General features: G+C 34.9%; 1 protein-coding gene across 7 annotated transcripts in view; it reads left to right on the forward strand.

The window, feature by feature from the left end:
• LOC145678409 (structural maintenance of chromosomes protein 5-like) overlaps nucleotides 1–24579 on the forward strand; it is a 1106524-nt gene that overhangs the window by 794852 nt on the left and 287093 nt on the right. For all 7 annotated transcript variants that reach the window (XM_081748525.1, XM_081748529.1, XM_081748531.1 and 4 more), the window contains exon 15: nucleotides 14783–15029. In XM_081748525.1, coding sequence (XP_081604651.1) covers nucleotides 14783–15029 — 247 coding nt within the window. The remainder of the gene's footprint in view (nucleotides 1–14782; nucleotides 15030–24579) is intronic.

Here is a 24579-nt window from a genome sequence, read left to right on the forward strand (position 1 = left end):
ATTTAATCGTGTTGACATATTTTAAAATCTACACGAACTGTGGGCTAAATGTAACATGTAAGAATAATAAGTTAATAATCGTTACATTTTAGATGGTGGTTCCTATACGTTACACTTTCCCGTTATCATTTGCACAAGGACAATGTAATTCTATCACTGAGTACAGAATGAAGTAATATATGAATATCAAGGTAAAAATTTTACACTTTTTCTTTCCATTGTTGTAAACTTTTGATTGTTGCGTCGGAACTCAATGTCTCTCCCGTTATCGTTTATTCTAAGATTCTGAAATTCCGGCATTTAGTGCAGTGTGATATAGTGTATGAATCACAGGTAATAATTTTTAGACATTTTGATCTTCCCATTGTTGTAAGCTTTTGATTGTTGTAAAGGAATTAGACGCCTCTTCTGTTATCGCTTGTTCTAGAACTCTGAAATTCTGTCATTAGTGTATAACCAAGTGATCTCTGAATCTTTAAATGAAAATTCACTACAATTTATTCTTTCCATTGTTGTAAGTTTGTAAACCAACTTAATTTATACGTAATGTTCTTTCTGCTTTCTATTACGTGGACAAATCCACCGAACACACAGTTTTTCACCGCTTTCTTTCACATTGTTTTCTTTCAGTCTTCAGTTTCTCTCTCCTCCAATTCGTTTCACTTTCCTTGAGGGGAGAGAAAACATTTTGCTGAAGAACGGCGGGAACTGGACACAAGCGTCCTGCCCTCTCAAAAATAACTTCTGTGAGTTTGTCTCTGAACACCAAACACACACATACCAAAAACAGCTATACATTCGCACGCACCTTTCTGTTACACATTATGTGTGGAAACAAATGCCAACAATTAAAAAGTTTCTCGGGAACATTTACAAATAATTTAGAACAGTTATGTAACTCTGAACTGAGATATTAGAAAATTTTGTTTGCAAAGTTGATATATTCAATCAATACACCTTTTGCGAGCGAGCAAATACAGCTACACATTACTATGGAGACAGCTCGCTGCGTGTTGTTGACGGGACCATAAATGATATTGTCTCCATACCATTATTGCATCTATAAAACTCCTAAAAAATGAATTTGGATTGGACAGACCGCTGACAGCGTAAATCTTTGAGTTTTTTTTATCTTTACATCAATATACTGATCTTAAGAAATTATATAAAAATATTTAAATTTTACCTATATACAAAACTGCATACATTTCCTAACTATATATAAAACTACATGAACTGGCATAAAATAACGGGTACTTCGATTGACGTGAAAAGTTGAAATTTGGAATGATTGTAGCTTTTCGGGACTAACCCACACGAGAATTGCCAAATGTGAATATTTTTAATTTTGGGGAGATCTAAGGGAAGGATAAAGAGATTTCCCGTGTTACTTAAATGGGACTTGTTTATATATATATATATATATATATATATATATATATATATATATATATATATATATATATATATATATATATATATATATATATATATATATCTTTATCTATATCTATCTATCTATCTATCTATCTATCTATCTATCTATCTATATATATATATATATATATATATATATATATATATATATATATATATATATATATAATCTCATGTTTTAGACACTTGGAATTAGAATAAAAACTTGAAATTTAGTATGATTGTACGTTTTCGTTATCGTTACGTAAGTAAATCAAAAAAAAAAAAAAAATTCCAACTTTAGTGGGGGTTTATGGGCAATTAAAAAATCTTACCGGTGTTATATGAGACATCTTCTACCTCAAAATTATTGGACACTTCCTGTAAGGCTACAACGATTAAAATTGACATGATTGAAGCTTTTCTTGACTTGCCGTACAGGAAAATTACCAAAAGTGAATATTTTTCATTTTTAGGGAGTCTAAAGGGGAGATGAAGAAATTCCCATGTTATTTAAATGGGCCTCTTGTTTTGGGATACAAAATCTTATCTTTTAGACAGTTGAAATAGGAAATGAAACTTGAAATTTGGTAGAATTGTGGGTTTAAGAGATGCGAGGCTGTAGGCCAAGCAAACGCGAAGGCCTCCAGGACTTTGTAGAAAATATTTTTCATTGATCTTATATTTAGGCAGACGGGAATTCCAGGGAATTTTATGCGGGGAGGGATGTTTTAGAAAAATGAAGCACCGAAATGCTTGAATCCTAGTGTGTTTTTATGCAGATTGGAACTCGTGTATATAATGGCTGTAATAACGAGGACAGGGAAAAGAATCCAAGCAGTCAAAATCCACGGAAAATTCTGACGAAATGGGCAAAATCCAAGGACAGAATCATAGGAGTATATATTGAATGTACCAGTGCTAAGGCTAGCAGTATTTAAATGGTACTACAGTTTACGTTCTCAAGATACGAAGGTCATGTTAAGCATGTTTTAGGTGAACTACGGGAAAACTGAGTAGAATTTTGTTGTGAAATGAGTTGATATTAGACCAAAATAAGTTCGTTGTATGTTAGTTTCAGTTACAATATCAAACAGCTTTCTTACAAATGAGTCAGTCGATTTTCCATTTCCCTGCAGGTAATAAAAAATATCATCTTTACTAAAGTAGATGTGAATAACACTGCTCATAATAGAACTCTATCCTAGTCATTTTTCTGAGAAGAATAAATAGAATAACATCTAAAGTTTATGATGAAACTTGAAAAAATAGTTGCGCGTATTCTTCCTACAGAATCTGTAAGAATTACTAAAGAAAAATTCCTTAGAAAAATCCTTCCCTGCGAAGAAATTCCCGTCTCGAAAGATTAAAGAAAAAAATTAGGCAGAACGGGAACTCCCGTTCTGAATAAAAATAAGATCATTGAAAATACTTTCTACAAAGTGGTTGAGGGCCTTTAAGCAGAACGGGAAGACGCCCCTGCAAGTGACAATGAATTAAGGTTACTGTGCCCTCCCCCTTGTCCGAGCACTTCGCCTTTTCGCCACCAGATGCTCACAATTTAGCAATCACTGCTGGCACCTCTACTGGGAAGAACTGAAAGATCGTACCGCTCAGTTTGAATGTGTCCAATATACCCACACTTTAAGTGGGCGGGGAGAGGAATCTAACATTTTTTTTTTTTTTTTTTCGTGCACCTGCAGTCAGTCAGAGTCTATTTTTACAAATCGTGTTGTTCAGCCGCAGGACAAAACCCTCAACGATTGACGGGTAACATAAATCTTTTCTTTTTGCAGGTAAGAATGGAGTTTTTGTGCGAAAAACGGAAATTAAGTTGCAGAGAACGTCATTCGCATCCCGTTGACAAATTTTCTTCCGTCCGTTTATCACATGAAAATCTTTTCTTTTTCTTTTTTTTTCAATTATTACCAGAATATGAGACGAAAAAAAAACTAAATGGTTCTTTCTATACAGAAAACAAACAAACAATACTAATATATTCTTACATATCAGTATTATATGATTTTTTTTCTGAAGTGTATGATGCATGAAAAATTAATAGAATGAATTTTGACTTTTCTATTTGTCCCTATCCTTCTGAGTAGAGAGAATACTGTGGCGCAACGAAAGGGCCTGCAGGGTCCGCAACATTTAGAGGCCCAGAACTGAAAGAGGCCCATTTCAGTTTCGAAGTTAAACTTTATAATGTTAGGATGTTAAAAATTATGTGCTGTTCCAACTATATCTCATTTTTACCTGTGAAGACGGTAACATCTGAGCGATTATTTAGTAAATTAAATGCCAACAAAACTTATACTGACTAGCGAAAACATTATGACCACTCGCTACTTTTTGAACGACATTATCGGGCTGATATAAGAGCTACAAGGCATAACACAACCGCGCGCCAAACGTGACAAGAATCTCACTCGGTTAGTCAGTGTGGTGCTTGTTCCTTGAATGGGGAAGGACGACGATATATCAGGGTGACTAAATGACTTTGAGCTTCATTTTGACTTGTCGAGTTTTCGCGATCTGCCGTGCTTATGTATTTCAAAGATGAAAAAAGGACAGTGAAACCAGCATCGAACCAAACAAGAAAAAGTGGGGCGACCACACCTCATTAAAAATGTCGGATGTAGACTCTCGAGGTTGGTACAGTAGAATAGACGAAAACTATAGCACAATATAATAATAATGTTTTTTTTTGATATGAGCAAGTTGGGACTCACTAGATAGAACACGAGGGTGTCTACTGACCTGGTAAACCTTGAAAACCAGGAAATAGCCTGGAATTGGACGAGGAACCTGGAAGCTTTAAAATTGTTTTTAAAGTATTGTTTTTGGGATTGGTATGGCATAAGTATATTTTTGTAAAATGCAAGAAAGTTATATACTACAGCATAAGTTAAAAGCCAATAACAACTTATTCAGTGGAGACGTAGTTGAGAAAGACAGACAGACGTGAGCAGAGTGCAGGCGGTGAATGCTTTTGGAAAGTGTGTTGAGTTTAAAAGAAGGCACTGAATAAGATTTTATTTTTTTGGCATGGTCCTTGTGAATAACAGTGACTACAAAAAGAGCTAAATTAGTCCCCGATGATGAGGGTAAGGTAATTGAAAAAGTTAAATTTCATGATCTATTAAGTTTGTGTCTTACACTGAGGGGATACTGGCATACAAGCCAGAAGCTTTCTCTGTAGTTGCTGCTTATTTGCATAGTATGAATCAAGCTTATTTGCTGCTTTGTGAAGACATTGGTTTACATGTTTCTGTAGCAAGAGTAGTAGACAGGTCTGGAACAACATTCCGTTCATACTCCTGTGCCGAAGCTTTTTAACAGGAGTCCAAGCCCGCGGATGTTGCAGTGAACACCATTCCCGGTGGCCGAAAGGTATATCGCCGGAAAAAAGTAAAATTTCCCACATCTTAACGGAATCACTTTTTGCATTTAGGTTAACATTTTACTATCTTGCAATAAATCCTGTTACACACTAACAATTAACATTTTATTTTTCAACCATTAAAATGGGGAAAAGTAAAACTAAATTCCAGGACTCGTGGAAAGGCCAGTGGAAATGGGTTATTAGGTCCAACGATCTATTTAAAGCAGGTTGTAAACTCTGCAGAACTGATTTTGATATTTCAAATATGGAAGCTGGATCATTGAAATCTCATGAAAAAGGAAAGAAACATCAAATAGCTGTTAAAGCTCTTAATGCACAATGTTCAATCGTAAAGTTCTCAAGCAATGTTAACAAGGAGCCTTCCTGTACAAAAAATTGTACAGCGTCTTCCAGTTCACTGACTGGCACATCATCTACTCCAGTTGTTCAGGAGAAAAATGAATGCCCGGCAAAAACTAGTGGTGTAATGAAGAGTTATCTTATCAAAGATCAAGTGACGAAAGCAGAAATAATCTGGACATTACACAAAATTACAAGTCATGCATCGGCCAGAAGCCAAGCGAGTGCAACGGATTTGTTTTCTTTAATGTTTCCTAAGTGTGAAGTCGCTAAAAATATGCAGTTACACAAAGACAAAATAGGTTATGTCATCATTTTTGGATTTAGTCCATATTTCCAACAGACGTTACTTCGTGATCTACAAAATTGTGAATTTTTTGCAGTATCGTTCGACGAAAGCCTAAACACTGTCTCACAGAAAAATCAAATGGACTTAGTAGTTCGTTTCTGACACAGTGACGAAAACAAAGTTTTAACACGTTATTTAACATCAGTATTCCTCGGACATGCTACTGCCCAGGATTTGTTAAGTGCATTTATAAATACTTTCAAGGACAAGGGTCTCGATTTTTGTAAGTTACTTCAGGTTTTTCTTGATGGCCCCAACGTTAATTTGAAATTTCTGAGTGATTTGAAGGCCTGTCTGAGTGAAGAAAATGGTGAAGGTCCACAGCTTTTGGAGACAGGAACGTGCTCTTTACATATTGTTAATGGGACTTTTAAGACTGCGCATACCAAAGCTGGTTGGAATGTGATAGAGTTTTTGAGAGCGTTGTACTACTTATTCAAGGACTTCCCTTAAAGAAGAGCAGATTTCATGGCAGCATCTGGAACAGCAGTTTTCCCTCTTAAATTTTGTTCTGTTAGGTGGGTGGAGAATTCTAAAGTTGTTAACCGTGCCATAACTATGATTCCTGCCTTAAAAGTTTATGTTGATGCAGTTAAAGCAAAACCTCCTGAAACATCAAACTTCTCTAAAGTAAAAGTCCACATCTCTGATGTACTGTTGCCTGCTAGATTAGGGTTCCTTCAGTCCGTATCTGTAGAACTAGAAGAATTCCTCCATGACAGACAGACAGTCCATTACTACCGTCTCTATGGAATGACCCAAACACGCTGATTCGTAGTTTGTATCTCAAAACCACTTAATCTAGTTGATTTTGGATTTTCTGCGGTGACATCGCTTAAAGGAGTGACGTATGTTGAGATATTGAACTTTAAGAAAGAATGCAGAAGATTCTTGCAAGAACTGTGTAAAAAACTTATACCAAAATGTCCTTTAAAATACAGTGTAACAAGAGCCGTACATTGTTTGCTTCCAGAAACTATGACCAACGAAACCCTTCGTTAAACACGTATTACACTCGCCCTGGAGACATTTGTCGAGAAGGACCAAATAACACCTGTAAATGCTGATATAGTAAAACGGGAATATTTGAATTTTGATCAGACCAAGACACAGCACGAAAACTGTCAAATTTCAGTCACAAAAATGACAGATTAGAAGTTTTTCTCCATGATCTGTTAAATAAAGAAGGTGTCTTCAATGCGTTTAAAACATTCATGCATAAGATATGTATACTTTTCCATAGCAACGCAGCAGTGAAAAGGAGTTTCTCCATTAACAAAGAGTGCATTGTTGAAAATCTCTAAGAGGAGTGCTTGATTGCCCAGAGAAGTGTGTTGGATGCTGTGCGTGTTGCTAGTGACAGACGTAATATGAATATCACAAAGGGTATGATCCAGTATGTGAGGAATGCATCAAGCAGAAGAAATGAATATCTGAAAGACCGCGGTGAAGAAGACGACAGAGCAGCTCGAGAAAAGAAAGATACTAAGAAGAAAATAAAAGAGTTGGAATTAAAGAAGAAAATAATACTAACTGACGCCGAAGCAGAGGTAGATGCATTGGAAGAACAGGCGAAAAAGTTAAAAGGGGTTAAATGTCAAAATCTAGAAGTCTAGAATGTCAAACTCTAGAAGTTAAATGTCAAAAACTGTTCACTGTGAAAGTAGTTTTCTATATTTGTTCATATAATGTGCGTGGTTCCATAACATTTTCAGTTTTTTAAACTGATTGCCAGTTCCCATCCAAGAAGAATGTGCAGTAACTTTAACAATATGGTCTACTATGCGTTAAGAATTTGTATTATATATGATCATTTTCTGTTTACTTCTAAACTAATACTAGTTTGACAAAAATGGCGGGAAAATAGCTTACTCACCGCTAAATCCAACCAATACTTAGCATAAAATACCACAAGAGTACTTTAAAGGGGAGTGCTTGTAGTAAAATACTCTTGTGGTATTTTATCCCATAACTTAGCGGTAATTAAGCTATTTTCCCGCCATTTTTTTCATTGTTCATCAACACTCACGTGCTACTACTATAATATTAGTTTATTTGAAGTAATGTTTTTGACGGAAATTTACTATTATACAGGGTAAACCTTACCTAAACCAATAAACTTCGGGAGGTGATTCCCGAGCCCGAAACAAGAAAAAAATTCCTCTAACTTTTCTCCACGGTACATAGTTTCGGAGTTATAAGGTGCCGAAAGTTTGGAAAATTGAACTTCCGAGGCCTACATTTCCAAACCTATCCAACGTAGAGTGTGCAGCTTAATATCTTTTTAAGGAAGTCTTATCTGTTCTGAACATATGATTTCCTGTATGAGATTTTAAGCAGCACTCTCTACATTGGATAATTTTGGAAATATAGGTGTCGGAAGTTCATTTTTCTACACTTTCGGCACCTTTTAGCTCGAAAACTATGCGCCCTGGAGAAGAGTTAAAGAAGATTTTTTTTCTTGTTTGGGTGCCGAGAACCATTTCTCGAAGTTTGTCGGTTTAATTAAGGTTCATCCCTGTATAGTATTCGTACATTAGGATATTTAAAGCTACTGCTCATTTTTCTCAACCGGTGTTCTGGTAGGGGATATTTTAATTAAACATTTTCTTGTGTAAAATGTTTTGAGAACCTACATTTCAGTCAGTTTCATCTTCTCACTTAAAGAAACTATCACTTGCCATATGCATTCTCTACTTATTGCCAGTTTTTGTTAAGAACTATATAAAATTGCATTAACTTATACATGTTACACTAAATGTCACTCTACTGAATAGACCTGGAAAAAAAGGAAAAATAAATCTTAAAAACCTTAATAAAACCTGGAATTTGAAAGTGAACATTTAGTAGACACCCTGAACACAGAAAGTCAAAACTGTTCTCTGTAAATTTTACGTGACTCATGAATATGGAAAGAGGAGGTCCGCTTAACATTTTTGCGGGGAGGCCCATTCGTCCTTACGGTACTGAGAGAATGTAAGGTAAAATAATAACACCTATATATATATATATATATATATATATATATATATATATATATATATATACTCCTGGCGCAAGAGTCCCTTGTGATTTGAGTCTGCAGCGGGCTTATGTTAGTGGTCAGCACAACTACACCCAACGTCGCCGGCTGTCTAGATTGAAGTCCGCTATCTTTTAGTTTCCCAACTTTTCTCTCGATGTTTGGTTAACACAACAATGTTTGAGTGCCACACCGGGAATTAAACCCTGGACGACGCACACCGTATCACTTTCGCTAATCATTTGGTAAAATTCAGGTTGGGGTGGTAGTGAATTATTTTTGGAATATGCCATTTCTCATAAGGTAAAGTTCAAAAGTATTGTGACATAATTAAAAAGCTCATTATCAACCATGTATTCTTACCTCTAATATCTCTCACACTGTAACATCCTTGGTGTAACACTGAATAATAAGTGTGGTATTGTAAATGTTCGTTTAACATTTAGATTTGAATAAATGGTAACATCACGTAGTGCAATTTAAACGAACTATATGTTGGGTTGTCAACCATGTTAATCTGGTAGTATAGCGGCGTATTTCAATGTTCCTTGCAGATGTTTGTGTGTTACAAAATGTCTTCGAATTTTATCGAGTACTTTAAACGTTAATTACATTGGCGTTTCAAGATAAATGATCCACCCTCTGTATATATCAAATGGCACTATGTCAGGTTTAGTGATGGGCAGTGGGAATATTCCCGGTGGGAAGGAATTTAAAAATTGGAATATTCCCGGGTTTTTCCCTGGCCTATAAATTCCCGGGAAGGAATTTATTTCCATTTCTTTACTTTATCTTCCAAATTATAAGAATCATATGACCAGTTACTTTATTTTAATATATTATGATTTACTTCTAGGTTTTAAAGAATTTTGAGGTCAAAAAATTTATAATTATTTGACGGTACTTTATATAACTAATAATATGATTTTTTAAGTTCCATTTCCATTTGCACTAAAAAGTAAGGTAATTGTTTAGAATTGGGGGGCCAAAACTAGCAAAAAGTTGGATTATTTACGGAAGAAATGAGTTGATAGTGATGTTCAAGTAGTCAAAAAAGTATCGAACAATTTTTTTAGGGCAGTAGGGGATTTATACAAAATGGAAAGGTAAGTAGAAGTGATTTATGTGAGAAAAGAAAGTGAATTGTTGGTGATGAAGATAGAAAACAACGTGCCATGCGGGGCTCTAACCCGCCTTCATTCGCTAACGCTCGCTCTGCAACGCTGTCTGAATGTAATGTTAGTAACGTAATTTAACGTATGAAACCATAAAACAACCGCATCGGAATAGAATATCGCAAAAAAGTAGGTGCAAAAGCTGGCCGCCAATGCTAAAGAACAGCCAAAATTAACAAAGTACTAATTTACAAATGACGGAAAAATCCCATTTTGTAAGGTAATTTAGAATTATGTAGAAATAGAGATGAAGTACTATTAATAAATCCTGAACCACCATTAGTAATATACGTCGGTCTGTCTCCTCTCTCTGACCCGAATTTTTGAAGAAGTACTCGGACTTCTTTTACATGTGAATTAAAGTATGGAATTTCGAGAAATAGGTAGAATGAAATGTCGCGTATGGCAGTGTTACGTGCTAAAATATAAAGATAAGCAAGTATCTTGCAAATTTTGTGAACATAAATATGTATGCGCAAATGTTAATAAATTGGTGAGACATGTATCTTCTAGCATTTACCCAATCTAATTTGTTTATAACATTTATAAATTTAATGTGTTTATAATATCATTAATAGAGTAAAGTTGAGCAAATCCACTTACATATAAATTTAAACTGTTACTACATAATTTACTATATAATTTTTCACACATATTTAATTGATAGAACATATTGTAAATAAATATACTTTTATGCGTACTCTCTAAATATAATAAAGTGTTAATAAAGTAACATAGTACCGTTGAGAATATACATTTTAAAGAATCATCTGTAGACAACAGTAATCATATGCTGTGATATAAAAATTAATTCAACTTTGAAATCATAATATAGTAAAAGAACGCAATTTTCTTTCTGATTGAACATAAATTCCCGGATAAATTCCCATTTTGGGAATCTTCCCGGGAAGATTCCCAGGGAATATTCCCGAAAAATATCTTCCCGGGAATTTACCCATCACTAGTCAGGTTCCAAAACTACAGTACCTGTTAAACGGAAACTTGCCATCCCATACTTGTGATCAGTCTTACAAACGCAGGAAGCTGCAATATCACAAACATCGAAAAGCAGACTTCTACAATTACAAGAGCACGAGTAAGACAGACGTGGAAATGCACTTATAGTGGTTTTCAAAGCTAAACCAAGTTTTCTTATCAGCAGTAAAACTGTCATATGGTTGTTAGCGGCCACGTGCGGTTTGTCAACCAGTTGGATGTTGCCGGTATTACAAAAGCTTAGCCGCTCTCCCTGTCGCCAGGGTAAACAATGAAATCTCGAACTATTCTTTCTGAGTGTTGCAAACCAATAAGCAGATGCATAAAAAAAATTCTCTCCTATTAATGTAATAAATAATAATAATAATAATAATAATATGATAGTTTTTACGTCAGAGCCGTTTCGGACTACTGTGCATTTTCGGTAATGCTCGGAAAATAGAATAGATCCTGGACCGCACGTTGGACCGATAATGTATTTTTACCCGTATGAATCGGGTTTGCCCGATTGAACCGTGTGAATAGGGATGACCTGATAATCCCGTGTGTCATTATTGTAAATGATGTGTTGTTTCACTTTATTATCGTAACACAAATTGTTCTAATTATCATACGAACTCATAACGAGTCTATCGGGTCAAACGGTCCAAACAGGCCAAACACGGGTCAAACGAGTTTATCAGGTCTAAGAATCGAGCAAACCAAACGCAATGGGTATCGGGCGGGTACAGCTTACCCGAAAAGTTCAAGCACTAATTATAGGTCAAAGTCAATACTTAAAAGCTGTAATTGTTTGCATTCACTTTTTTTTTTTAAGTTAACTGACCAACGAACTTGCGGATACATAAATATAAATGCTGAAATCTAAATTATTGCATTATATTATTGCAATGAGCATCAACGTGATTTACTATTAGGAGTTAGCATGATGCACTAATGTTAGTCTTTTATAAACAGCATTATTATTATTATTATTATTATTATTATTATTATTATTATTATTATTATTATTATTATTATTTGTTTATGCCCTTCATGCAACTTAGAATCAATCTCATAAAGCACTACATCAGACCTGATTGAACATTATTTTGAAAATTCTCACATAAATAGATAAAATAAACAATTGGAACTTAACACTTCAAGAGTTCAAAATATGTCCTAGTTTTCGTTTTCCTCAGTTTCTGAGGACGATTGATCTATCTCGATGACAACATGATCTTTGTCTCCATCAAAAATATTTTGCAAGACACGATAACTTTGTTCAATGTCCTAGGAAATAATAATAATGATAATAATAATAATAATAATAATAATAATAATAATAATATCATCATCATCATCATCATCATCATCATCATCATCATCATCATCATCATCATCATCATCATCATCATCATCATCATCATCATCATCATCATCATCATCATCATCATCATCATCATCATCATCATCATCATCATCATCATCATCATCATCATCATCATCATCATCATCATCATCATCATCATCATCATCATCATCATCATCATCATCATCATCATCATCATCATCATCATCATCATCATCATCATCATCATCATCATCATCATCATCATCATCATCATCATCATCATCATCATCATCATCATCATCATCATCATCATCATCATCATCATCATCATCATCATCATCATCATCATCATCATCATCATCATCATCATCATCATCATCATCATCATCATCATCATCATCATCATCATCATCATTATTATTATTATTATTATTATTATTATTATTATTATTATTATTATTAGTCAGGCCATCTGTCTATAATGAGAATTTAAAACTTTTTTCTTAAAGAAAAAAGAAATGATTAAAAAGCATTCTACTAAGTACCTAAATCCTCATATGTATTAATGTATGCAGGTTAATATCTGAGTAATAAAGCTATCATTATTAATTTCCTGTGTATAGTATCCTAATTTGTAGTTTGTCTAGTTTTTATACACGTGAAGAATTAGATTAGAAAGAAACTGATCAATTATATATTGACCTGTATAACTATATCTTCAAGTTAGAAATAATATACTTACAAGCAGAGCAGATAAACAGACAGTATCTTTATTAAGCCTATTACTACTATTACATATTATTATTAGCAATAATAATAATGATAACTAAATTCCTGGCGCAACAGCCTTTAGAAGGCCTGGACTTATGGCACTCATTTCTGTGGGGTAATGTGTTTAGAAATCTGCACGGACTCGGGCTACTATGATAACCGTAATGGGGTTAGCCATACTGAGAGCTTTATACAGTTCTACCTGAGTTGGTGCGGCAACGCCGAAATCTAGTTACAATGAAGGATTTATGGTAGGGACAAGTAAACCCTTAGATCTTGATCTTCGAGGAAAAAATTGGTTATGTTTTGTCGTGATGTACATAAAGTATCCCAGTATCGAATATTACAATAATACCATGACGTGATTCAAGAAGATAGGAACAAAGTTACCAGAAATTGAAAATATGACTTTTTATTCTTAAGGCTTTATTTTGAAAAATCACGTAGATAAGTGCGTTATTCGGCGACATAAGTCGTCACAGATCATAATATGGTTTACAGCAATATGATATCTCAAAAGATTCCAGAGATATAGTAAGCACAGTTTAAAGTTTCCAACGTTGGTTAGTAAGTTCCCATAAACATGTCATGATAAGTAATAAAATACTATTATTATTATTATTATTATTATTATTATTTTCATATCTCCGGATATGTTTGAGGTACCAACTTCCTGTAAACCATATTGTGTCTATTTTTGTTTATGTCTATTGAAAATCATGTACGTGATTTATGCGATACCAGGGTGTCTATCGGTCATGAAAGTCACGAAAGTCATGAAAAAGTCACGAAATCAGAAAACGGTCATGAAAGTCAAGAAAAAGTCCCGAAATTTAGCTTTCGGGTCACGATTTTTTTTTTTATCTGTACAAATATAAGCACAGACTGGAAAATTTTGTTCTATAAAATTTCAAAATTCACCACCAAAAGTGTCTTTATGATAGGCTTTAGACGCTACTGATTCGCAAGCAAAATATTCTATCGCATGCATGAAAATTCGGCCTAATTTGCACCCGAATTCGCTCTTGAGAATGTTAGGAAATTTTATGGTTTGGTAAAGAAAAGGTCAGGAAAAAGTCACGAAAGTTCATTTTGGAACTTTAGTAGACACCCTGGATACTCATGAAAGCACATTTTCTAAATAGTCATTTGCTAAAAGTTAAATTTCTAGTTCCTAACAAATTCATTTCTATTTATTTGAATTACGTCATATCATGATGCTAGTATTCGACACCAATGTATTTTGGATTTGCATTCTACGTCCGTTTTACTTGCGTCAAATCTATTGTAGAAGCCCCCATTTTCTGATATTTTGTTACTTTTGCATCCTTAGTTTGTTCCACTGAATAACCAGTGTTGTATTGTAAGTTTTCATTTAACATGTTGACTTGAAGCATATTACATCGTGACGTAGTTTCATTTGAGAAAAATTACTTTTTGTTAGGTTGGAAACGTCGTTAGTCTGGTAGTATAACAAACTATATTAAACAGTGAATCTCTTTCGATATCTATATCGTATGAAATTTCAGCTTTTTCTTATGTATTAATTTTAATATATTTTTCTGGATTTGAATTCAATTCTCATTGCCAGTAGTAGTCGATGTTTACTCCCATCTTGATGCGGAATTCAAGGACTCTTTTTCTAGCTTTTAGTTACATTGAATTGTAACACGTACAAGTGTTCAGCGTTTCTTTCAGCCTTTCGCGGTCATCGACATTCTGTAGAAGCCTGTATCCGTAACGATAATGAAATCGACTGAAAGAAATTTTTATTTTATTTTCAGATTTATTTTTCTTTATAGATATCTTAATTTCAGGCTGACGTATTTTCTGACCATTACGAGACTTCAGGATTAAAAACATATGTGGGTGGCATGTTCTTTTGAACAAGACTATACATTACGTATTTTCTTATTAAGTACTATTTTCCTTCGAAAATTGATTAATAACGATCGTTTTATTATTTATTTTCCAGAATAGCATCGCTTGAAACTGATAGACGTAAAATTGCAGAGGAGGAAAAAAATAAGGCTCAGGAGGTTCATCAACATGAACTGAAAATTGAAAGTTTGCGATCTCAAAAGAAGACATTACATGAGGACATAGAGAAACGAAGGGAAGTGCAAGCTCGCATTAACACTGCCAAAGGAAAATTAAGGGAACTTGAGGCAGAGAGGTTTAACGAAAGGAGAGATAGAACTAAATTTATTGAGAAGAATAAGGTAATATTTTTCCCTGAAATTCTGTCCCTTCCTTATCTTGCTTGTGTGTTATATTAGCACAATACAAACAAATTAGCTGTATTTACGGCCTACTCCTTAGTTTGTTTGCTATTACTGTAAACGCTTATGCCATTTTCACAGTGTTGTTGGGGTAATTTCTGTACCCATCGTTTGTATAGGAAGATTATCTATAAAATGTCCTTTAGTGGATCTGTTACCCACACAGAAAAATAAGAAAGCTACTTTTTTGTTTGGTTTGTTTGTTGTGTTCATTTGCGTCTAGACAGAAGATAGAAATTTTGCCTCCAAAACACGTGCCTTGTCCCTTTCCGATGACCCGTATGAGCAAAATACGGGTATTTTCACCCCAGTCTGTATACTTTCGTTCGTCTGTTTGTTGTTTAGGACGTTCCAGTGAACAGACGTTTTGGCTATAAAGGATGTTTCGTATGAAATGTATGTTCAGGAATAAGACGTATTTACGTAATGTGTGCGTATTACCTATACTCAAAACAGAGGTTTTGAAACCGGTTAGCAGGAAAGTACCGAACCGGTTTTTTACCTAAACGAAGATGTAAATAGTAAAATAGGCACATCATAGAACACGCCGTGCGTGTAGAATAGATAGGCAGGATGTAAGTTTATCATGAACGTAGTAATTACACTAAACAATCATATTTAGAGAGTGTACAGAAGATATGTGACAAGACCAACAAGGGCTTCTGAGAGAAAAAAGGGCTACAAGGATTGCTTGTTACTCGCCGTGTTGCAGTGTCATTCTATCTTCTCTACGAAACAATACGGTGACGTCATGAACTCTCTCAAGCCAGGAGGCAGAGATCAAGGCACCAGTGTAGCAGAGCTAGGACTCGATCTTGAGATAACGGTGTTACTTCCTTCTAGAATACGGACATCTTACTAATCTCTACTTCCAGGCAGTTGCGCTATTCGTTAATCAACACCAGAGTTCCGATGCTTTGTGTGACACTCGGACGGTTTGATCGACATTTGACTCTTCATTACAGACGCGTGGTGGTCCTCATTAAGAAATACAAGGAGAATTACAGCGGGCCGACAATTATCAGCAACGCTATACCATCGACGCCAGAGGAATAACAACAGCCACAGGGGAAATGACTAAATAACGAAAGCTAGCCCAAAAGAGCCTTTAACCTTTGTTACCTGTATATTTAAGGCCTTGTTTACGTTTCCATCTGAAATAATTTTGCATATACAATATCATGTGAATTTCGTCGCGGAGTACCACGAAAATTATTTGTCGTATACAATTAAACATTTATACAGATGGTAATTTACCTCAATACTACATGTTTGTTTTTTTATTTTTAAACTAGCTTTCATAGTTCATCAATATTACTTATTATAAATAAGCATGTCAGTATCAGTACTGGAGGCAACATGAATATGCGCACAGATTCAAGTATTGGCAAGGTGTACACTCGACCATAAAGAGAGGAGGAATAGGGTTTGGAAGAGGAAAGTGTATTGGAAAGCAAGACTGGTAGCTATCAGAAAGCAGACAGTCCTAGAGATATTTATAACAATCTTATGAAAAAAAGTGCGCTTTCTCTATTTTATCCTTCGGTTGTTTTTGATCCTGCTTTACTCCTTATTCTAATCAACAAAAATTTCTAATCAATCTACAGCATACCTTGTTTGTATAAGATCAGAATGGCGTCTGTTTATCCTTTCATCAATGATTGATTTAAATAATTTTTGTACAAATTTAGGCTTGGGATTTGGGAAGTTTCTTATATAATGATTTCTGTGAAGTTGATACAGGAGGACAGACGACGAAGAAAACGCAAAACTCAAAGCACTATCATCAAGAAAGGATCGATCAATATGAACCATTTCTGGTACAAGTATATATAGCTTATATATAGTCAATTATCGGAGAGAAGTTGTTCAAAAGACATTGTCCTCCTTGTTGCGGTTGCACTTAGTGTATGTTGGTTTCAGTTAAAATATATCGGGCATGGTGTTATTTACGCGTTGATTGGAGAAAGCGTTAATTTGTGGAAAAGAACAATTGAAACACGAAAACAACTGAATGATGGTTAAACTTGTAGATAAAAATGAGCCAGATGTCGTTAAAGTTATTTCAGGTTTGTTGTGAGCCATAAGTCGCTGATTTCACGAAAATATAATAGTGTTCAATGGTATGGTCTTTTGTATTCAGGGAATACTAGATAGTTACAGAGAGGCTAAATTGAGTAGCCTCTCAATGGATAAACTACGACAGAATAAAATTCTCAGAAATTTTGATACCTCCGGAACGTAATAATTTGATGGAGTGTAGCTATGTAGCAATTGGTTCATAAGTATATTAAGGATTGTGGAATTGAAAGAAATTCTATGTCCATTAAAAGCTTAAACTAACTTAGTAGATGCTCTTAAATTAATATCAAAACTCCCTTGTTAGTTGCTTACTAACTTATCAATATTCATTCCTTGGTGCAATATAGTGTATTGGTAATTTCTAACTATTGATTATTTCATTCCTAGTTCCTTAACCGTACTTATATGCGTTTTAAAACTCTGTGTAAATAAGAGATGACATAGCCAAAGTATATATATATATATATATATATATATATATTTATTTATTTATTTCTTTTTTTCATCATATTCCATTTCTCAAAATATTTAGTCTCCTTTAGCCTAACCGGCATAACCGTAGGACGTAATACCCAAATATTTTTCATTTTCATTTTTTCGAAATAGTGTATCTCCATTCTTTAGGTAACAATTGCTTTGTAGACTGAATCTTATACGCTATTTTGTTACTTTGTATTTCAGAGCTCTCTGAATTATGGTCTGTGTATATATTTTAGTAGCAAAGATTTTATAGTTACATCTGCATATTCTACAAGTTAGTTTATTATGTCTTACTATTCAATGATATTCAGTTATTTTTATTACAGTTATTTTCCTTAAACCGTACAGTATAATATTTTCTACGCGAAGCTTTAGTGGAAAGCTTTCGTTTAAAATTTGAGTAGTCGCAGAAGTGTGTCTTGAAAGTAAGGAACTACTTCCCCGAAATCCCTACGTTCAAGTAAGTTTTACCAAACTTCAAAACTTTTAGTACCATTATTATTATTATTATTATTATTATTATTATTATTATTATTATTATTATTATTATTATTATTACTACTACTACTAAAGTGTTGTGAATTTAATGGTTCACCCTGTTCCACCTAGCTCCCGCCTAGTGGCATTGTGCTGGACAAACGTCGTGTGTGTAGGTTTTCTCAGGGTTCCGCTTCTTCCCACTATCTTTATTCCAATATTTCTTTCATTCTCATCATCGACGTCTTCTGTATCTTAGCCAACATAACCATTACTTAAAAGCAAATTTTCTTAGGGCTCTTGTGAGTTCAGTAGCCCTACTTTCTACATGAAATTTTCCTGGAAACTTTCTGTTTAACATTTAGTTAGTTGTAGGGACAGATGCAGGGGATATGTCCTGATGGTGCGTACACTTCTCTCCAATCCCGACTATTTTGTAACTTTTGCCTAACGCTAGGGGTGATTTTACAGATTTTAATACAATCTGTCCTCATACAGAATTTGTCTTCTATATTATTCTTATTATTACTGAATATGCGAGACCTCAATATTACGTCCTATTCCAATGCAAATAATCATATTGAAGTTAACGAAAATTATGAAAAAAAAAATGGACCCTCTATAAGGATGAATTGCCTTATAAGAGATACTTTGGAAGGAAAAGAGGGGGGGGAGGAAGGTGTCCACTCCTGGACAATATGAACACCGAACCTTCGGATGCCGTAACAGAAACTAACAAGGCAGGGTACCTCGGTGTAACACACCGATTTTGGTAAGATTGCACAGAAATTGAAAACATCGAAAAGGACACGTGTTTTTTTTATATCGGCCAACAAGCACATTGAAAGGGTCAAATAGGGGCATAAAAATGAGGTCTAAATGAGATTATGTGGAATATAACGAGAACGAGAAGAGATATCGGAAAACGTTAGAAGTAAGAAATACTACCCATAGTTCACGCAAGGCAATGAGGTAGAACACCCATGAAAAGAAAGCAGAACATCCGGAAATGGACCATTCACGTGTACAAGATTGTCACAGTGTGCTATGGAAACGAGTGAAGAGGATGGCAAGGAGCAGGAAGAAAGAAGAAACGAAGACAGAAAATACGTGTTTTTGCTTTGGGTGCATACGTAGCCCGTACGCGAAAAACACACAGATTCATCTCAATGCGCGCAAATGAGAGAACGCGCAGGAAGGATGAAAATTCCGTTCGTATAGACAACCAGCGAGACAGTACTGTGCAGTGGGTTGTAAATATCACGTAAGAGGAACAACGATGAGATTAATGTTGGAAACGAAAATATATGTAGGCAGTAGTAACACAGAAAAATGTTACTATTACTGTTATGTTGTACGCGTATTTTCGTAGTGATGTAATATTGATACTCCCGCTCGCTACTGATATTACTGTTGCTGGTTATCTTACGTATGTGGACAATCTGCTATTATATTCTACTGTGCTATGCATTTTTGTTCCCATTACGTGATATATGCAACCCACTGCGCAGTACTGTCTCGCTGGCTGTCTATACGAACGGCGTTTGCATCCCTCTGTGTTCTCTCATCTTCGTGCATCGAGATGAATCTGTGTATCTTTCGCATACGGACGACATATGCACCCAAAGCAAGAATACGTAATTTCTGTTTTCGTTTCTTCTTTCTTCCTTCTTCTTGCCACCCTTTTCACTTATTTCCATAGCACATTGTGACAATTTTGTACACGTGAATGGTCCATTTTCGGATGCTCTGCTTTCTTCGCAGGGTGTGTTCTACCTCATTGCCTTGCGTGGACTATGGGTAATATTTCGCACATTTAACATTTTCCGATATCTCTTCTCGTTCTCACTATATTCCACATAACCTTATTTTGACCCCATTTTTATGCCCCTCTTTGACCCCTTCAATGTGCTTGTTGGCCGATATAAGAAAAATACGTGTCCTTCTTCTTTGATATAATCTATGTCTGTGGAATCTTACCAAAATCGGTGTGTTACACCAAGATACCCTGTCTTGTTCCCTGAGGTACCCTCGATGTATCTGTGTTCGTGTCCCTGTCGTTCAATGTTACTGGAAGTAACTGTAAAACGAGAATACCCAGTACAAGGAAGACAAGTTACGGAGATACTTTCAGGTAATCGGAAAAAAAGAGTGGTCTGAAGCACAAGATTCCAGTTAGGGATTCAAATTACTCTTAAAACCACTTTGTCCTTCATGTTCTTGCGTGTTTATCTTTTTTTTTTAAAAAAACTTTAATTTCAATTATCTAGACTATAGTATTTTATCATGACCGGAATCAGTGTTTCATCTTTAATAAAATATTGGAATCGTAAACGTGTGCACTTTGCTACATACACGAGTGTTTCTTGACTCTTACTTAACAGAGCAGTCTTAGTGTAGTGGCTTCAGCATTCGTTTCGTAACTGAGGGATCCGCTGTTGGATTCCCTCTGAGGAAATTAAGAAAATTTTTATCATTTAGAATGTTGATATTTCTTATGTATAATAACATGAAGAATAGTCAGTTTCTCTTCTTCTGCTTACAAGTTGGATTTGAAACGACTTTCTTCACAAGGAAAATACTAACATCGTGACGTCACAGTCTACAATCTCGATTCGTACGGTCTGAAAACTTAGCGTGTTTAGCAAACAATTCATGAATACATAACGGTCATCCTTAGAGCCTACTATCAGACATAAATGTGTCTCAAACGTTGTTTGATTGTAGAATTGCTTCTAAGTTCTTCCACTCTTACTAAAAATAATATTTTGGTTCGCCATTTCCAACACGTTTCATGTATCCGTTGAACCAAAATTTGTAAATAGAAACTACTCTTCTTTATACTTGTATGTATATTTTGTTAAAATATCAATATAACGCATACATAATCCAAAGTCTTTTGCGCAAAGAAAGGGCGTTACTATGTATCGTGATGAGGACAAATCCTACTTGGTTTCTGTTAGGACATCCGAAGATTCGATTTTCATATTCTCCAGGAGCTGACACCTTTTTCCCCCTCTTTTCCTTCCAAAGTATCTCTTATAAGGCAATTCATCCTTATAAAGAGTCCAAAGAATTCCTTTTGATTTTCCTTAACCTCAGTATGCTTATTGGCATTGGAATAGGACGTAATATTGAGGTCTCAAATATTCAGTAATAATAAGAATAATATAGAAGACAAATTCTGTATGAGAACAGATTGAATTAAAATCTGTAAAATCACCCCTAGCGTTAGGCAAAAGTCACAACATAGTCGGGATTGGAGAGAAGTGTACGCACCATCAGGACATATCCTCTGCATACGTCCTTTCCAACTAACTAAATGTTAAACGGAAAGTTTTCAGGAAAATTTCATGTAGAAAGTAGGGCTACTGAACTCACAAGAGCCCTAAGAAAATTTGTTTTTCAGTAATGGTTATGCTGGGTAAGCTACAGAAGACGTCGATGATGAGAATGAAAAAAAAAATTGGAATAAAAATAATGGGAAGAAGCGGAACCCTGAGAAAACCTACAAACACGACGTTTGTCCAGCACAATGCCTACTAGGCGGGAGCTAGGTGGAACAGGGTGAATCATTAAATTCACAATACTTCAGTAATAATAATAATAATAATAATAATAATAATAATAATAATAATAATAATAATAATAATAATAATAATAATAATGGTATTAAAAGTTTTAAAGTTGCCCTAAAATTTGGCGAAACTTACTTGAAAGTAGGGATTTCGGCGAAGGAGTTCCTTACCTTCAAGACACACTTCTGGAACTACTCAGATTTTAAACGAAAGCGTTTCATTAAAATTTCACGTAGAAAGTATTCTGCTCTACGGTTTAAGAAATTAACTATAATGAATATAACGTAATATCATTGAACGTATAATAAACTAACTTGTAGAATATTCAGACCTACTTATGAAAGCTTTGCTACTAAAATATATACACAAACCATAATTCAGTGAGCTCTGAAATACAAAGTAACAAAATAGCGTATAAGATTTAGTCTACAAAGCAATTGTTACCTAAAGAGTGGACATACACTATTTCAAAAAAATGAAAATCAAATGAAATCTTTGAATTTTATGTCCCACGCTTCTGTCGGTTAGGCTAAAGGAGACTGATTATGAGAAATGAATGAAATGGTGGAATGAAGAAAGTGAGGGGAAACGGGAGAACCCCGAGAAAATACACGAGCACGGTGTTTGTCCACCACAAAGTCCACACGGCGCAAGCTGGGATCGAACAAGGGAACCCAAGCACCGGAGGTGAACGCTCTTCCACTGAGCCATCGCGCCCCCTACACTATTTCGAGAATCGAGATAAGACGAGAAATGTTTACAGTACTTTTCGCCTCGTATCGATTCTCATGTCCAAAGCGGACGATAATTTGAATTAGCATTGTCCCGTCTCGAATGTAAAGTGTTAATTCTCATCCCGATTTTGTTAGTTTTGTTTTAGAATCGAAATGAGATATTCCTCTTCTCGTATTCAACATTAAACAAAACCGAAATATTTGTTCGCTAAATGTAACGTTTCTGTTTGTAATGGCACCTGTGCGATAAGTTTCTAATATTTAATCTTCTACGAGATAATTATTATTATTATTAGTTCATTATTATTACTATTATTATTCCTGAAGATTTGATAGTCAAGTATTGAAACATCCGAGTATTCAAATATCTGAATATAATGAAACATTTGTGATAACCGATCATTCGCCATCAAAAATCCTAAAGTAATATATATATATATATATATATATATATATATATGTAATAATTGCCCGACATTGATTCGATCCGAGGACCTCCAGATTACTGGTCGAGCGCGTAGACCACTGAACCACGATTATTACGCGGTAAATTATTCGTTTTTAGTCTGTTTATGTTAGGTTTCTTTGCCCCCGATTGCAAAGTTGTATGTAGTGCTTCGTTTCAAAACATCTCTCGAATTTCTTTTATGATGATATAAGTGAATAATCTTCGGCAAAGTTTATATTAATAACTTGAGTTGTTCTTAAACCTTTGGTTCACAAGTTGGTTTCTTCTCCACACCAAACTACAGATATGACAGATTTAATTCTCATACTGTGCATTTGTTTCAAAGCAGTTGCCATTACCTGATCATTGGCTCGCTTCCGCCACGATACAAGATGAAATGGTGAAATGGCGACTGGATGAAACTACATTAAGTAAGAATAAGCAACTCGAACCCTTGGTGGTTCAGAACTTCCTTGAGCGGGATGCACAAATCTGTGAATAAGGATACTTTTCTTAGTTATTTACATATAGTAAGGAAAAATAACGCCTTTGGCATTGCCACTCTCAATATCAGTGAAGTGTATAAATGACCAAGTTGTTAACGTCGCCTCTGTCAATATCAATGAAATAAATAAGAGTAATGCTTTTGGCGTTGCCCGTTGTCAATATGACTGTAATAAATAAATATTACGCACGATTTTGGTTTTAGCCTGTCAGTTCACGGACTCATGTCCATTTTTGCCCAAACGCGTGCCTTAAATGTCATCGGATATGTCGCCAATGCGCTTAACAATCCCGAAAAATGTGAATTCTGCACTAATATCTGTCAGTTTGGACCTTATTTTTTCTCGACTTCAATATTCCTATTATGATGGGAACTAAAGTTGGACTTTAACAGTGTTCCTGGAACTTCTCACCTTTTATTCATAAATTTTGATCCCACAATATTTTACCCGGCGCCGAAATTTGAAAAAAGGGCTTCGTACGTGATTAGATCTGGTGAATATCTTTTTTGCACAAAATTTTGTAGCTCTAAATCATTATTTTTTATGCGAAAAGGTGATGACAAGCAGACATATTGATTATTAAGATGTATTTAAATGTTTCCACATCAGATCAAAGTAACCCATGGAAAAAATTTGTTCAGTTGAATAGAATATAATAGTGCCTCAAACGAGCTCAGAGTTTCATTGCATTTGCAGTATACAATGTGAGTCAAAGAGTAAGTGAATCTTCAACTATACGGTTATGTCTGGGAAATATTCTGAAAGACACAAAATTAGATTGAACTACTTGTTTTATGCCCACTGAATATCTTGATATTTGGGTTTATACAGGACGAGCCAAAATAAACAACCGGATGTGGGAGATGAGAAACCAAAAAACACTTATGTATTCGATCCAGCAATACTCAACATTATTTCGTATTACACGTAGCGAGCTGCTAACGAAGCACATTGGTGTTAAATGAAGAGATAGGAAGGTAAGGGAGATGAAATTACCTGCAGCTGTAAAGGAAAACAGTCGAGATGAAGCCATCCACGAGTGTAGATAGAAACGCTGCTGGAGGAGGAGGACAGGATATTCTCATAAAAGAATATTACTTACAAAACAGCACTGAAGTATAAGAAATCTTCCGTACTAAATTCAACTGTGATCGACCCGCAAAATTATCCCTACATGAAATCGTA

Source organism: Thermobia domestica, chromosome 2 (genome assembly GCF_964235325.1).
Source record: "Thermobia domestica chromosome 2, izTheDome1.hap1.1, whole genome shotgun sequence".
Taxonomy (NCBI): domain Eukaryota; kingdom Metazoa; phylum Arthropoda; class Insecta; order Zygentoma; family Lepismatidae; genus Thermobia; species Thermobia domestica.